At 37.1% G+C, this 17,845-nt stretch overlaps 1 protein-coding gene across 1 annotated transcript in view; it reads right to left on the minus strand.

The window, feature by feature from the left end:
- Positions 1–17,845, minus strand: part of igsf9a (immunoglobulin superfamily, member 9a) — a 108,331-nt gene that overhangs the window by 55,123 nt on the left and 35,363 nt on the right. Inside the window, exons 4-6 of the mRNA XM_059357963.1 lie at positions 16,993–17,139; positions 7,210–7,358; positions 5,947–6,061 (exon numbers count right to left, since the gene is read on the minus strand). Coding sequence (XP_059213946.1) covers positions 5,947–6,061; positions 7,210–7,358; positions 16,993–17,139 — 411 coding nt within the window. The remainder of the gene's footprint in view (positions 1–5,946; positions 6,062–7,209; positions 7,359–16,992; positions 17,140–17,845) is intronic.

The following is a 17,845-nucleotide window of genomic DNA, read 5'->3' on the forward strand; positions in this document are numbered from 1 at the left end:
TGAAAAACCAGGCCCAAGAGATAAGATAAGATAGAACTTTATTAATCAAAGGAAACTCTGATTCCAGATGCTGGAAGACAATCACAATATTTAATATAAATATATAAAAATAAAAATCCAAAAATAAAGTGTCTAAGGAGTAAAGTGCAGATGGCAGGATGTAATATACGGATATATTGCACATGATAATGAACATAATATAGTCTGTGGTGTTGAAAATTGTATTGCACATGATGTTATTATTAGCTTTCCTCCCTGCATAAGGGAGCAATCACAGTTTTATATGCAGAACACAGCACTTGGACACTCGCTCAAAACATTTCACACACGTCAAAAGTAAACATCTTTCAGCACATCACTGGATCAGAAAGACATGTTCCCTTTATCATCGCTTCAGTCAAGACAGACAAATATCTGAGGAGTGTCAGCGTGATAGAAGACACTAAAATTGTGTTTCTTTATCTCATTTCTCATTGAGTCTTCAATAAAGTTACTCATAATAATGTCTAAATGATCTACATCAAAGTGAATAAACCAATGATACACACACATTCACATTTCTCACCATCGGTGCTCCTCTTTTTGGCCCCTTACAGGTTGGTAACAGTAATGGGGCTCATGGCTATTTAACCAGCAAAACCAGCAAAAAATGCTGGTAAGAGCTTGGGGAAGATGTTTTAAGACTCTAGGGCTGGAACGGTTTTTTTGTATTTTTTTGTATGCAGTCACATGCAGGATATATGGTATTTGGATCAATGTAATGTGGTCCCAAGTTCACAAAAGTGGGTTCTGCCCAGAAACTTTATGTCATTAGCAATATATGCTGAGTTTAACCAAACAGCATTAGATGATAAATGTTTGCCAAGGTGGATTGAAACATTCCTCCCAATGCACAAGTTATATCTTTTATAACTTCCGCCAAGGAGGTTCATTTTTCAGTGCGAATCCATTTGTCTGTTTTTTTTGTCTGTTTGTCAGCAGGATTATGGTAAAACTACTGGTTCATTTTTGATGTAACTTGGCAGAAGAGTGGAGCATGGGCCAAGGAAGAACCCATCAAATTTTGGATGGGACCCGAATCATGGATCTCACATAGATAATTTTCAGACATAGGGTTGCAAAGGGGCGGAAAATTTCCGGTGAATTTCTGGTGAATTTCCAGAAACTTCCCATGTGAAGTTTAGCTGGGAAATTTTGGAAATATAAAAAAAAAAACAAAAAAAAAAACATGACATTTCAACAGATTTATTAAGTTTTAATGATTTAATGAATTGAAGAGTCAATTCTCAACATGAATGCTGAGTTAAATATTACTCGCCATTCAAAAGTTAAGGAAAATGACCCCCCTCCAAAAATACCCCCAAAAGGCCCATAACATGTTAATTACAACATAGAGTTATTCACAGTGCATATAAGGGGCGTGGCCTCAATATGGGGCGTGGTCTCGATGGGGGCGTGGCCTCGGCAGCCATGCAGGAAGCCGTGTGCTGCACGTGATTGAGGAATAGCAGATATTCAAGTGTACTTGCATGAAATCTGGTTGTTTAAATCAAGATTATGCTAAAATATATTTCCCCCAACTATATTTAAGTTGCCTGTTAACGGCCAACCTTTATTCCCGTTTGTTCCCATAAATTCCTGTTAATTCCCATGGAAAGTCTCCAAATTTGAAAATTTCCTGGAATTTTGCAACCCTATTCAAACATTGATATTAGAATGTGAATAAAATATTATAACATCCTAGAAAATCATACGAATAAAATAAAACCAAACAACTAAAACAATACATGAAGTTCACAAAATGTAACTAAAATATTTAAGTTTAAATTAAACATGTGGCACAGAGGTATAGAGAGTTAATCATCCCTTTGTTAACGTCAGCAGAGTTTTTTTCTGTGAATTCTGCTTCGGCACTGCGTCTGAGTCTTATAATGGTCGGGAAATCCCTGCTGTTTATTCTGGCATCAAGCTGGCTAAACAGTTGGTGACATTTTTATGTGAACAAACACGCATTTAAGACAACAGGCAATATCATTCGATGAGGTTGGTGGAGCTATGGATCAAAACATTAAGGGAACATTTAACTAAACAGCTATTCATCTAGGAAACCACCTGTTTAAATGTAGAGCATACAATTCTGCATTTTAAAAAAAACCCAACTAAAAGAGGAAATTTGACTCTCTAAATAAGGGGTGAATAACACTCTAATTTCATATATGGATACTTCACAGTGTCAAAGAAAAATCAGAAGCAAGATCCACAGTGTGCACGAAAACAATAAGAGAAAAACTTAAGAGAAAAGGTGGCATTGAGGACAATAAATCTTCTTTCTCCTTCATCGCTTTATTATCACGTTATGCTACAATGTGAATGTGTCCATTGTATTGGATGAAAGTCACAAGAAGAGAAAAGGTCTTTTGATTTATTCTGACTGGATTCCCTAAAGGTACAATTATCTTTTATTGCATGCTGTAGATTATTTACACAGAATATGCTGTATTAGTAATAGTCTGTTATTTTAATTTAATTTAATTTTAAAAAATTCCACTTTGGTGAAATAATAGAAAATATATATTCAGTGTGTTTTAAAGCAACTCTTTGACAATGATAAGAGTTAACCACCCATAAAAAATGGATAAACTTTAAAATAAAAGTGGTTTCTTGCATTCTGATTGTCCATCCATTGGAATGAACAGAATAAAAAAAACACATAATAAAGCATTTTTATTATTATTTGTATTATTGCTTATGATTTATGAGTATAAATCCACCATTAGGCCTATCACAATAACACATTTTTTAGGGCGATATCTTTTCCCAGAAACTCACAATAAATCCAAATAAACGATAGTATCATTGAGAACATCCTTTTCCACAGCAATGCATTTTTAAATCTCAAGAATATTAAACATTGGAATTGAAATGTGGAAAAGAAATATTAAAACATCCTAGATAAATAAAACATTAATAAATAAACTGCAATCAAAACAAATAAAATAGACTTTCAGGCTCTGTTAACAGAAATTGCACTGAGATAAATATTATTATTATTATATATTATAAATAATATATAAACAGCTGTTTGGGAGATTTTTGGCAATTCCTACTGCCTGTCAAACATTTGAAGTATTACTAAAATAGAACAAAAAGTCTGGGTTATAGTTTATGTATATAGAGAGAGTTATAGTTATAGTATGTGCAAACAATACAGGTACATCTAAAAAAATAGAATATTGTGAAAAACTTGTATTGAAAAAATCATTTATTTCAGAAAGTGAAACTTGTATTTTATATAGAATCATTACACATACAGTGAAAAATTTAAGCCTGTATTTCTTGTCATTTTAAACACGGAATGAAACATTTCATGTCTTAATTTATTTATTTTTTTCTAATTATAATGATTATGGCTTACAGATAATGAAAACATAAAACTCAGTGTCTCAGAAAATTTTAATATTACATAAGATCAATAAAAAAGGATATTTAATACACAAATGTCAGGCTTCTGAAAAGTATAATTTCTATACACATAATACTTGGTTGGGCTCCTTTTGCATGAATTAGTGCATTATTACTTGTTGGTATGGAGGAGATCAGCCTACAGCACCATGTTGCTTTTATAGCAGCCTTCAGCTCATCTGGTGTCTCCCACCTCCCTCTTGACAACAGCCCATAGACTCCTATGGGGTTGAGGTCAGCCCAGTTTGCTGGCCAGTCCAGCCCAGTAACACCATGGTCATTGAAGCAGCTTTTGGTACCTTTGCCAGTGTGAGCAGGTGCCAAGTCCTGCTGGAAAATGAAAGCAGCATCTCCAAAGAGCTTGTGGAAGAGCTTGCTGGCTGTTGGTTGACTGTGGACTTCAGAAAACACAGTGGACCAACAGCAGCAGAGGACATGGCCCCAAATCACCACTGACTGTGGACTCACATATTCAATTTTCTCACAATATTCTAATTTTCTTAGACACTGAGTTTTGTGTTTTCATTATCTCTAAGCCAGAATCATCAAAATAACAAGAAAAACAGGCTTGAAATATTTCACTCTACACATAATGAATCTATATAATGTATGAGTTTCACTTTCTGAAATGATTGACAAAAAATATTTAACTTTTTCATGATATTCACATTTTTTGAGCTGTACCTGTATGTGTAAAACATGTAAATTATGGAGTCCAAAAAAAACTATGGTGTCCATTTTATATATCGAACGATAAGTCGATATAGTAATTATCGTGCCAGGCCACCATCATAATATATTTTTTCTTTTCTTGGAACATGATGGGCTAGAAAAATAAATGATAGACTACAGTTGATAACCCTAATTTATAACCCTAATTATAACTTATTATAAGCCTTTTACCCCACACTTCTCCCCAGCGACCTTACAAGAACTCACAACTGTTTAAAAGCTTGAGACGGCTGGGTGCAATATTTTGCACAGGAGGTTTTACACAACGAGAATGTTGATACATGTGCTTGGGATTAACACAAACTGAGGAAAACTCTGGGCTTCACTGAGTCAACCAACAAGAACTGCTTATATTATTGTGTTGTGAGAGAATGAGCCGTGGATCCGACAAGTGCACACAGTGTGTCGAGAATCATGATTTTCATTTGATGTTTATGCCGAGGCGAGAGAGAGAAAAGCTGTCAAAGGAAAACTCAACAAAGAAACTAGAATAAAAAAAAGGTGAAATCACAATATCCTTGAGACTCTGTGTTGTCAAGTATACCGATGTAATCTCCTTGGAAACATACAGCTACTACAACATTCTGCTAAAGTGTCACATTTATCTCTTCCCTCTAGCGTGATGAACGCCGACACGTGTGCTATTTGCAAAGAGCTAATAAAGGCGGCTTTATAGACCACATGTCTCATGTATAAATAACTGCATGATCTCCACAGCAGTCATTACTGATTAGATTTATAACCTTAAAATGCTTGATGGATATATGCATGATTGACATTTTAGAGGTTACTTAAGGCTTTTAGACCGACTTCATCCAGATCAGCTATTAGTCTCCAGTAATCCATCCATGTGGCAACGCTGCACACAAACGCAGCCAAAGCTCAGATAATGTGACTTAGACCCGAGCAGTATTAAGGCAGTATGTGCTCATGGTGATTTACTATTCAAAAATGTGACCGCTGCGACGGAGAGATTCCAAAAATGAAGTGAAAACCTCGAGGAGACATTATGCCAAAAAAACAAAATATTTCCCCATGCGCCATGCTCCAGACGAGTCCCGCTTCTCCGGAGAAAATCATCAGTAGGTGTAGGAGTAGGAGTACAGGAAGAAGTCAGAAATAAATTCCACGATGTATTATGCAGTGCTGTGTCGGTGTAATCCTATGATACACAGGAGCATATTTGCATATTCTACATATCCTTACATTGGACAGTTAAATCTGGAACATGCAAACTTCAGGGAACATGTCAATGCTGAAGACATAAATTCTCATGATGTATTTTTGACACCATGCTAGGAACATTTGTCGTTAAAAAAAAGACGTATTTGTTGACCAAACAGATATTTTTCCCTCAGCTACAGTAGCCTGGCAAGCTCGGAAAACAGTCACGTCTCTGAAACGCCGCCTTCAAATTGAGCAGAACACAAAGCTTTATCCCGATAAAGAAACCCTTAAAATCCCACGTGAAATCCTGTCTCATATCATGATATCAGTATTATCTACACAGGGACAGAATAGCAGTTGAATTCAGCTTGAGTTTCTGTTACCGCTCTGTCATATGATGCAAGAAGGAGAAACTGAAATGTAAATTTGGGTGGCTCCCAGCCAGTCAGGCACAGAGACATCACAGAGAGTGAAGGAACTGGCAGGCAGGCACCAAGACAGACAGACAGGCAGGCAGGCAGGCAGGCAGGAGGAGAGAGGGAGACGGAGAGAGGAAGACGGACAGGCAGACCGGCTTCAACTGACCTTTGATCTTCACTTTGGTCACGCGAGTCACGTTCCCCTCAGAGTTGGAGGCGTGGCAGGTGTACTGTCCTGCTGACTGCATGCTCACTGCTGGCAGAGATAACGCTCCTTCCTGCTAAATATGATATGTCACATCAACTGAGAGCCGGAAGGATGCAAACACTACAAATAGATTCATACAATAGATAGGTGTAGGGTCTACACAAAGAGAATGTAAACATCAGTGGTGCAATGTAACTAAGTGCATTTACTTAAGTGCTGTACTTAAGTACAATGTTGAGGTACTTGTATTTTACATATTGAAATACTTTACTGTATTTCCATTTTATGTAACTTTATACTTCTACTCCACTAAATTTAGAGGCAAATATTGTACTTTATACTCCACTACATTTAGCTGCTAGTTATAGTTACTTTTCAGGTCGAGATTTAACATAAAAAACATGATACATTTAAAGTGATGAGGCACTTTTCAAATTAAACCTCATAAAACTATATTAAGTAGTTAAAATGAGCCCTCTGTTGACGACATTAAAACATTGCTTACATGGATGGATGGATGGATGGATGGATGGATGGATGGATGGATGGATGGATGGATGGATGGATGGATGGATGGATGGATGGATGGATGGATGGATGGATGGATGGATGGATGGATGGATGGATGGATGGATGGATGGATGGATGGATGGATGGATGGATGGATGGATGGATGGATGGATGGATGGATGGATGGATGGATGGATGGATGGATGGATGGATGGATGGATGGATGGATGGATGGATGGATGGATGGATAGATAGATAGATAGATAGATAGATAGATAGATAGATAGATAGATAGATAGATAGATAGATAGATAGATAGATAGATAGATAGATAGATAGATAGATAGATAGATAGATAGATAGATAGATAGATAGATAGATAGATAGATAAATTATAAACCTATGATAAGTCTGAATTTACATTAAAAACCTTTGCTAAAATATTTAAACATTTGCAGAGAAAAATATATAATATATAAAACAATCTGAGTGGGTCCATTCTGCATAACAAGTACTTTTACTTTTGATACTTTAAGTACATTTTGATGCTGATACTTTTGTACTTACTTTTGTACTTTTACTTCAGTAAGTTTTGAATGCAGGACTTTTACTTGTAATGTGTAATTTCACAGTGTGGTATTAGTACTTTTACTAAAGTAAGGGATCTGAATACTTTTTTCCCACCACTGATACACACTTGTATAAACATACCTGATCATTTATTCTTTGGATCACACTGCCATCTTTTAACCAGGTGATGGTTGGAGGAGGGTTGCCAACGGCAACACAGGAAAGAGAAAGGTGAGTTCCAACCAGAGCCTCGACGTCAGGAGGCGGGGCTTCAGAGAAGGTGGGTGGAGCTATAGGACAAAACAGAAAGGTGAACATCTAACTAAACATTATACATTAATACATACATACACCAGCTGATATTTAAGATACAACACATGATTAACTAAAAAAAACACATAAAAACTTCAAATAAGAGCTGAATTCAGACGAATAATGTCAGATATGGACATTTCAAGGTTTAAAGCAAAAGAGAAATCTAACAAAAGATCCACACTGTTTTCCAAGCAGCAGCCATAAAAGAAACAAAGAGAAAAGGATGCATAGCAGACACTGAGTCTTTTGTCTCCCTCGTCCCTTTTTTATCAATAAATATACAGAGTGACAGCAGCTCGGCCTTGTTTGTTAAACAGCTTACCGACATGCAGTAACATTTTTAACTTCACATACATAAGTGAAAATGTCACTTATGCCGCATTCTTCATCTGCTAACATGATGGTTTTGCCGCCACTTTAAGTGTCAGATTTGATCGGAGCACATGCAGAACGCCTTTTATTCTAATATGCGTCTCCAGACACAAACAAACCACTGGCAACTTCCACATTTATTACAATTCTACTGACTTCTGCCCTTATTGTAGCTTTGTATAATAAATAACCGGGGGAAAATGCAGTATTTTTCTTTAACAAGAATAATGATAGTAATTTCTCTTTCCTTATCTGGTGTACAGGTTGAGATGTTTGTTTTAGTGTGTGTACACTGGAGAGCCCTGCTAAAACTCTGCTCTATAATTAGAAAAACACCTGCCAAATACTTACTCCTGGTCCCCATAAATAAGCTTCTGCATGTAAATAGATTTTGTTCTTTGAGCTGTGTATTTCCAGCCTGTGGAGGCCACTGGTAATCTCAGAAGTTGAGGCAGAGTGCAAACAATAGAATGTGAAGAGAGTACCTGCAGGGCATGTCAGTGATGTTTCATCCTCGGTCTAAAGTACACAGTCATAATCTGTTATAATTCTCATCTGGAACTCTCATACGCTCACAGACCAGCAGTGTGAAAACTCTCTCACCTGGCTTTGATCTGCAGCATGCACTCATACTTTGTTCTGTATGTTTGTGCGTAGACTCGTGGCACAGGTTTTCCCGAATACGGATAAACTTCAAAGCACAAAAATAATGATGCATTTTTCATATTTAGATTCATTATTTAAACCTATCAATACGTGTGGTGATAACTCTAGTGCGTGAAGGCAGTCAGAAGTTATCTAAATTCCCTGTATATCTGTATAGAAAGTTTGAAAAAGAGAAGTTATTGAAAAAGTTTTAACAGCTTTGGGAAAATGTAAACAAATAAATATTACAGTTGTCAAGAAATAAGTAGATCTTAAGTGTTTCAATGAAATAAAAAAAAGAGAGATGTTGGAAAGAAAGTGTCAAAGGTTTCTAAACTACACATTTAATTAGACTGAACTGGTTGTTGAGGGTGAAAAAAACATCCATAGCACATAGTTTTGGATTATTTGGCCCAGATATGGACAAAGTTCAAACCTATGGGGTTACTGCTTATTAATGTGGATCAAAAAGTTTTGTTTGCAAATCCAAAAAGTTTTTCATTGGAATTCAAAAGTTTTGTTTTGCTGTTGAATCTTGTGGGCGGGACCCACGCTGAAAGATGTAACACAAGTCTCTATTGGTCCATGTAGAAGACCGAGCTGTCACTCTGATCAAGACGGGCCAATAGGGGCAGGTTTTTCATCTTTTAGTGTAGGTCCCGCCCACAAGATTGTATGGTGGCCCTGAGAGCTCACATCGCTGCAAATTAAGAAAACATGCAAATACATAAAACAAAAGCAAATTGAGAAAACATCTTCATCAATTTGACAACACAAGTGCAGCATTTAGAAAAACGCAACACAATAAGAAAAAGTGCTGCAAATAGATCACAACACAACAGAAGTGTTTCCAGAGGACACTTAAAAGTGATGCTCATGTCTGGACATGCATATTATGTTATTTCAAGATAAGTATAATTTCATGTTATAACGTTATAACATGAAATTATCACGTTATTTCATGATAATGATATTTTCATGTTATAACGTGATATATAGCGTTAGCCCGCTAGCCCGTATCAATCACATTGCAGTTAAACAAATCAAAGAAATGAATGATACACATTTTAGTTGGTCTCTCACAACGGCACCAAGTTGGTCTTGGTCTTGTTAGCCCGCTAACGCTAGCACACTATGATCAGCCGCTAACTTTGCTATGAACATGCTATCAATCGGCGGCTAACGTTAGCATGCTATCAACTGGCCGCTAACGTTAGTGCAATATGATAGCTATAAAAATGATCATTATCTTGAAATAACATGATAATATTATAAATGTTTCCAGACTTTTAAGCGTTTTTTCTTATTGTGTTGTGTTGTGGTCTTTGCAGCGTGTTTTCTAAATGCTGCGCTTGTGTTGTCAAATTGATGAAGATGTTTTCTGAATTTGCCTGTGTTTTGTGTATTTGCATGTGTTTTCTTAAGGTGCAGTGCTGTGAGCTCTCAGAGCCGCTGTAAGATTGAGCTCAACCGTGATCAAAACTTTGGATTTGCAAATAAAACTTTTTGATGCAAAGTAATACGTTTTTAGTCACAAAAGTATTTAACTTGCAATAAAACATTGCAGTGTCAATAGTTTTGCTCTCAAGTATATTTGTTAGCATAATAAACAATAAGTACCTATTTAGTGCATCTTTAATTTTGAACTGCAGCCAAAAGAAATGTATTGAAAGAACATTGGTTTTGGTTGAGACCGAGACATCCCATGAAAGAGAGGTGGATAATTCTCACTAAACTCTGTCTCCTTCATATAATGTGGGTTGAACACAACACTGTGTGAGAGCTGCTGATGACTCAGCAACAGGAATTTCATCGTTCAGGGCCAAGGCCACTTGGCCTTTGTTGCTGTCAATTTTTTGAGGGCAAAAAGGCCAACTAGCAGGGCAGCAGGGCCATGTAATAAAATAATGATTTTAAGTCCATGGAAATAATCAATTTACCAGAAGGGTTAAGGATATAGTTTATGTTGGATACATACTATGAAGTGAAGTAAATGTGTTCATTTCACACATACTTCAGAACAGACATAGGCATGGTTTTAGCAGAGATAGCTGCAGGTGATATGATGTAGAAGAGATTAAATTAAACTGAGAGTTGGAAACATTGTTTTTAGACCATTTGTCGATGTTATTAAATGTGTGATTATTTTTGCAGGCCGCATAGCGTTCTGTAAAAAGTCAATAAAAGGCACATTTATACATTTGAAATAATTTATGAATGATGAATTTCATCCCTTTTTATTGACATTTGAGCAGTCACTTCCTGTTGGTGGTTTCATTTTGATCCAGAATTGTTAAACTGAGACAGACTTTATTGTCATTCAATTATACATAAAAAAAATATGAACATTGAACAAAATTTAATTTGCATTGGCTCACAGTGATTGTGCTCTGGAATGTCAGATCAATACAGTATAAATATGAATTAATTGTGAAGCAATTTGTAAAGTTAGTGGTAATTAACATGATGCTGTTTCCTGCTGTTTCCTCACTGTAGAGCGGGGGTGGGCATTTCATTTTCCAAAGGGGAAATATCACGAAGGTTGCAGGGGCCAGACCAAAATTCGGAACAAAATTCTGCTCAATATTAATTCAATCGCTTTATAAAATACAGTAAATTATCTGGTTTTGAGCTGCTACTGATAAGAATACATGTTATGATAAGACTGTTAATGTGGAGTAAATCAAATATACCAGTAAAAAGTAGTAGGCCTAAATACTCCATCACTATATCACTTTTCCATTTATAACTGTAAATGACCTTTAGCAAGGTTCCTATTGGTGTGTTTGTATTATATAGCTTGTTTTTTCATGTTTGTAAATTTTCTAGGTGTTTTACAATGTTGTGATGCTTTTATTTTGAAAAGGCGCAGTCCAGCGTGAAACGGGTGCTTTTATTTTGAAAGGTAGTGACAGGATATAACAGGTAGAACGGTAAAAATTTAAAATGAACGGTAAATAATAACGAGTGCTCGTAATTCATATAAAGTTGATATAAAGTATTAAAAAGGCTTCTATAGTGGCTGGCTGACAGGGGCACAAGGTTTGTTAAATTTTATTTTCTTCTGTCATATATATTAGTGGCTATATTCGTTGTCTTAACTATAGTAAAAGTGCTTGTTTGCTCAAGTGCTAATGCTAATGTTTGTTAGCTCTTACGGTGGATTCACAAGGTGACCAAGGAATATCTTATTTTTTATGTTCATGGAGCTACGATTTTAAATAAATCTTGTGAACTATCAGTAAAGAGTCCAGTCTTTGCAGGTGGGTACGTAAACCACCTTCAAAATAAAAGCACTGCGGTTGTATTGATTTCTAATTTCTGGGTAACCTCATGCGGGCCGGACGAGGGCAGCCAACGGGCCGGATGTGGCCCGCGGGCCGCCCAATGCCGAGGTCTGCTTTAGAGATTCTACAGAGTCAAGCAAAGTTGTTCTGCATTTTCCTGAACATGATTCGATTACTGTCAGACTCAAGTGAGAGGCGTGTTTCTGATGATATGGTCTACTTCCTTTCTTATCACCCGAGTGTTGTTCACACAAATAACGTAAGTCATATACACAGCAAAATCAGGAGTGTTAATTCAACTCACAGTGAACTCACAGAGTGTTAAATGTAACACTTTTTCTGAGTTTATATAGTTCTCACAGATTCTGAGTTAAAATTACACTTTGAAAAGTGTTAATATTTTAACTCTTTAATAGTGTTAAATATTTGACACCCTTGGTGTTGTTTAATGACACCACATAAATGCACTTTTAAATCCAAATTGTGTTATTCCTTTTCACTGTGAGTGTAAATTTTTAGCATATATCGTGTTATTTTATGACTCAAAGTGTATTTTCAACACTAAAATCATTCTATTTCCTTTCACTAATGTGATAATTAATATTCATTGTTTTTTTTTACGATACATTAAAAGTGCATTCTGTCTTTAGCCGAACGTACAAGTCACAAAATGTGAAAATCAACTCCAACTGAAGTGAATCTAACTCAGGTGTTAACATGTAACAACGCTGGCAGAGCTTTTTGATCACTACAAGTGTTAAAAGAACTCCAAAATCAACACTCACCAACTCAAAATTATTAACACTGAAAAAACAACACTACAGATTTTGCTGTGTATGTTCCCGGTTGCCAGATCCACCAGAGGTGTAAGTATTGCGGCTTGAAACAGCACTCTGAAAGGGACTACTTTTAGTCATGGTTATACACAAAGTATTGTACTTGCCAGTGCTGGATTTGTGCAAAACTATCATCAAAAACAGCCTTGTTTTCCAGCATTTCTATATCTTGTCACAGGCTCTCTCCTTTAATTCAAAATTACCTCTGCCATATTTAAATTATTGTAAACAGACTCAACCTTTCCTCCTGTTTCATCTAGCTCTAATTGTTTGGCAATTACAGCTCACCTCCAAGGTCAATCTGCTGCATTTGTCTCTTTCTACCTGCAGACAGAAAGGCGCTTCTTGGTTCATGCATATTCAGTGAAAGGTTTAAAAGCCATATTTGTTGTAATATTTTGGCAAACTTGACCTAACATTAGCATAATGTTGAAACATATACAGTCATGGAAAAAAAGATTAGACCACCATTTTTCTTCAATTGTTTGTTAATTTTAATGCCTGGTACAAATAAAGGTACATTTGTTTGGACAGAAAAATGATAACAAAAAAATTGCTGATACGAGTTTAATTTAAGAGCTGATATCTAGACATTTTTCATCATTTCTCATTATCAAGAAAACCATGGAAAATGTTTAGATATCAGCTCTTAAATACAGTATTATGAGTTATTTTTGTTTTGGACTGGTGAATACCTAAAGTCTTTGAGGTTACTTTGGAACCCCTTCCAGTCTTCAGAGATCTCTTTTTTTGCGAGGCATGGTTCACATGAGCAGAAGCTTCTTGTGAATAGCAATCTCAAAAAGTGTTTTTTTACAGGTCAAAGTATCTCTACACCTCACTCAGATCTCATTTCATTGTTAGGACTCCAAGTTTGCTAATTCCTGACTCCAATTAGCTCTTAATGGAGTCATTAGCCAAAGGGTTCACTTATTTTTTCCACCTTCACTTTGAATGTTTAATGACTGTGTTCAATAAAGACATGAAATATTATAAGTGTTTGTGTGGTATCAGGTTAAGCACGTTGTGTTTGTCTATACTTAGGACTTAGGCCCCGTTTACATGACGACATTTGCGGTAAAAACAACAAAATATTTTATCAAGTGCCTTTCGTTTAGACAATGATATCGTTTTTGGGGCTTAAAAACGCAAAAATGTGAAACCACCCTCCAAAGTGGAAAACTTGAATCTGCTCCGCCATAGCATGTCCGTCTACACTGCCAAGATGCAAAACTCCGCTCAGATCTGCTCATGTCGCGTAAATGTTTACGTTACATACATGCTCCAGTACAGGAAAATAAACAAACGTGCGATTATTTCCATGCGTCGGACCTTCAAGCTGCTCTGGCAGCTCTAATAAACTTACAGAAGTCTTTCCACCAAATGTACAGGATATGTACAGATAGTATTACTGAACAGAGAAGGATCTGGAATTACCTCTATCACATTTTGGATGCACCAATTGGTCGGAGGCGAGCCAGACGGCTTTGGACGAGACCTGGGAGATCTAGTGGATGGTGGAGAACTTTGTGGAAGGAGTAGCTGATGAAAATGTGTGGCGTGAAAACTTCCACGTGCCCAAAGATGCTCTTATTGCTTTAAGTGATGCCACCTGGCATGCATACCCAATCCAATTCCACACACTTTTGCGTCATTGTATGCAGCAGATTTCCTCCCAAAAACGCTCGTTTAAACGCAGAATAAAAAGTGAAGACGCGACGCCACTTTTGCGTCTTCTGTTCAGACCGTCATCATGTAAACGTAGCCTTGGATGCAAATAGGATCACGTTTTATGACAAATGAATGCAGAAAACTAGGTAATTTCAAATGGTTCACATACTTTTTCTTGCCACTGTAAATACCACGGCTGAGGGAAGCTCTGGCAGCACTGGCTTGTGATACACAGTTGTTAATGTCACTTGTCCTCGCGAGTCATTTTATAAAAGCAACTTCAAACTTAAATCATCTGGAGTCAACTTTCTCATTTGTGTTGAAGTCGAGCATCAGCAAAATCCACACAACACATAGCAGGCTCAACATCAAGGCCACCACCGGTAATGTGAATCTCAACAAAAGACCAAAAGACGCTGGTATCTAAAGAGGGTAGTGACAGTAGAGAGGTGATGAGGAGCAGAGCATCAAGGCTGCAGGGCATATACATCTTTGAGGAGCATGAAGGCCAAACAGAAGGGACACAGCCACAGATTGGAAGCTTAGCTAGCTTTCTGCTTTTTAAGTGAAATAAAAACTTTATAACACCTTGGCTCTTCCTAAATGTTGAATGTGGTTAAGGAACAGATGTCTTATAACACTGCGGGGCTACAGCTCTACGACATGTTTCAGCCAGTAGCACAACATGGGAGCTCACAGTGTGTCTCTTAGCAACACTGGCCTTCAAATGTCAGTCAAACGCTACCATGGGAAACACCCACCCCGAGGCTGGAAGCTTAAACAATGTTTCCATAAATATGTATATAGGAAATGTGTTGTCGTCTTGTGAAAAATTGAAAATTATGCACAATAGCTGCAGTATCATTATAGTTTATATTTACTCAGGCGAAGAGGAGAAAATTAAAGTTTCATTTGACTTGAAGCGCACAAGACCATTTTATATTAACATTAATACCATGTTTGATCCTAGAAAATTATTATTATAATTAACTGAAAGGTGCAACTACTTCAAGACCTTTTTCCACAAAAGAGCCAACAGCTGTCCAAGAAAACATTTCATACTTGCAGACAGTTGGTGGTGAAAGGTATTGAGGTTCAGCACACATGTCTGCTTGCATCAGGCTTTTCTCTGCTGTTTGCAGTAGAATTTCCCCTGCAGATTGAAAGTTATCTGACTTCCTGTGTTTTGATCAAGCAGCAACCTCCAGGTCTGAAAAGTGAAGCCCATTCATGTGCCTCAAACGTGCATTCTTCCTGCATTCTTTCTTAAGGCCAGCAGGGGGCGGCATCCCTGGTTCCATTGCATAGACGTCAATGAGAATATTAATCTACTTCTAACTTGGCACACCAGTTGAGGTGTGCCAATCTTACCTATCCAGACCAAATGTTATTTATTGTTCAAACAGTAAACAGTATTAGATTGGGATCACTAATTTTGTCATTGAAGCAAAAGAGAAAAACGCACAAGTCATGTTTCCTTCAATGAATTTCGATGCACATTTTGAAGATTTGCATGAGAAAAGCTTGATGGAAACACCAAAATTCTATAAAACGTTCAAAAATGCGCATTTAAGATTTTACGCTTGCTTGACGTGGTTTTGGTCTTTTTGGAAAAATAGTTAATGTGCTAAATGGGAGATGGAAACGCTTTCTCCGAATAAGTTTGTTCCCTCTGCTGATCAAGACGAGCTGACATGAAAGAACAATTAGAAGTTGCCCAATTGAATCCAATTCCTGAAGACATATTTTCTCTCATGGGTGGCCAACGTTGTCTGATTAGCATTCTCTTTTTTAATTATTTTTTCGCTCATGCTCAATCTCTACTTCTTCTACTGTTTACTGACAGTAAACCACTGACAGTGCCATCACTTCCATGGCAGGAACCCAAAATACAAACAAAAGACACAGGTGTCTATGGAAATGTACCTTCTTTTTTTTAACCATTTATACACACAAAAACAGCAGAAAAAATAATAAATAATAAAACTACAAAACAGTCTATTTGCATGTAAATTAAAACTAGTAATAGTTTTCATTATAGACAGAAAATTCACATTTTAAAAATGGTCTAGAAACATAAATGGCACACGATGATTGTACTTTCAACTGGCTTTCTCAGCTTGTCTTCATATGATATATAAATAAAGTTATTACTGTAAATAAAACAGGTATATTTTCAATAAATAGATGGACTCCAGATGGTTAATGGAAACGTCCCTTATTCACATTTTCTTTAATGCAACATTTAAAAATTTCACTTTAAAATTGATCTGACTTTAACCCTCTAGAGTCCATGAAACCACCTGCACATGACTTCTTCATGACGTGAAGACATAAAAATGAAGATTGAATGAACATTGAGTCTTGCCATCATTTCCCTCTAAAGTTCTGGCTTGAAACTACTTGCCAATTTTTTTTTTTTATGCTATTCGGCCAAGTAAAACCTGAGATATTGTCAAATATATTTAGCATAAAATATTGAACTAGATATTATCCTCATTTACCTGTTATATGTTATTTATGCAACCTGTATTCATATTTGCAATATTTAAAATTCTGTGTTTTGAAACATAATTTTCAAGATCAGATTTTATGTTTCCTTGGTTTATTTTGGGTTTTCGCATTGAATGAGAAGGTGTGTCCAAACTTTTGGCCTGTACTGTAGGTGAGGTAACGCTGAAAAAACTGATGCCAACATGGCATGGTGAAGATTTTTAACAGATTTTTTAACAGACATAATAGCTGAAGATTTCAGAGGGTTAATGGAAACTCTGCTACAGACTGTAAGTAAATCTCACCAGTTACAGAAAGCAGAGTCCAGGTGCCGTTCTGCAGCTCATCAGTGGGCTCATTCAGTAAGAGGATTCGACACTCGTACAAGCCCTGGTCATCCAGCCGCAGGTCCTGCAGCCTCAGGTCAGTGACTCGTACCAGAGACACCCGGCCTGCAGAAACAAAGAGTGCACGAAAAAGTTAAGAGGGCAAACGTGAAGGGCATGAGATGCACCAACTGCATGTGATGCTGATTTCACTTGTCATTGCTCAGATCGGAGCTGGGTAAAGCTTTGTTGTTCTTGAAAAGAACAATGTCCTGAAACGCTGCCTAAAACCCACCACACAACAATGCACACACAAACAGCAGCTAACACATCCACACACAAAGAAATGTGATCTCCTGGTTGCCAGGTGACGACTCCCCCGAGAAGGTGCGTAGCTTGCAACATCAACTCCTTATCTTTTCCAGTCTGCAGCCCACATCTTTCTGGTGTCCTTCTAGTTTTCACACTTTATTAGACAGACTTGTGCAGCGACCTAACAGCGTGGAACCGCATGGCTGGAGAGAAACTGTCAATGAAAGCATTATTAAGGACACAGTCTCTTTCTCTGCACCAACTCAGATAGAAAAACATGAAAACAGCAAACAGTGTAGGGTGGAAGCCTTAGCGCCACGGGGATGACTGTGGGGTGACGGTAATTATTAACAGAGGCTCTGATTTCTAGTCACTGTAGCAGGGAGGGACAGTCCTGACAGTCAGAAAGAAACAGGAAGTTGGAGTTAGGTATGTTGGCAGCGATAACACACCTTATTTACTTTTCCAAGCTGCCAAAGGGGACTAAATCCACAGGAGAGAAGAGGGGGAGGGAGGGTTA

This window comes from Centropristis striata, chromosome 19 (genome assembly GCF_030273125.1).
Source record: "Centropristis striata isolate RG_2023a ecotype Rhode Island chromosome 19, C.striata_1.0, whole genome shotgun sequence".
Lineage (NCBI taxonomy): Eukaryota > Metazoa > Chordata > Actinopteri > Perciformes > Serranidae > Centropristis > Centropristis striata.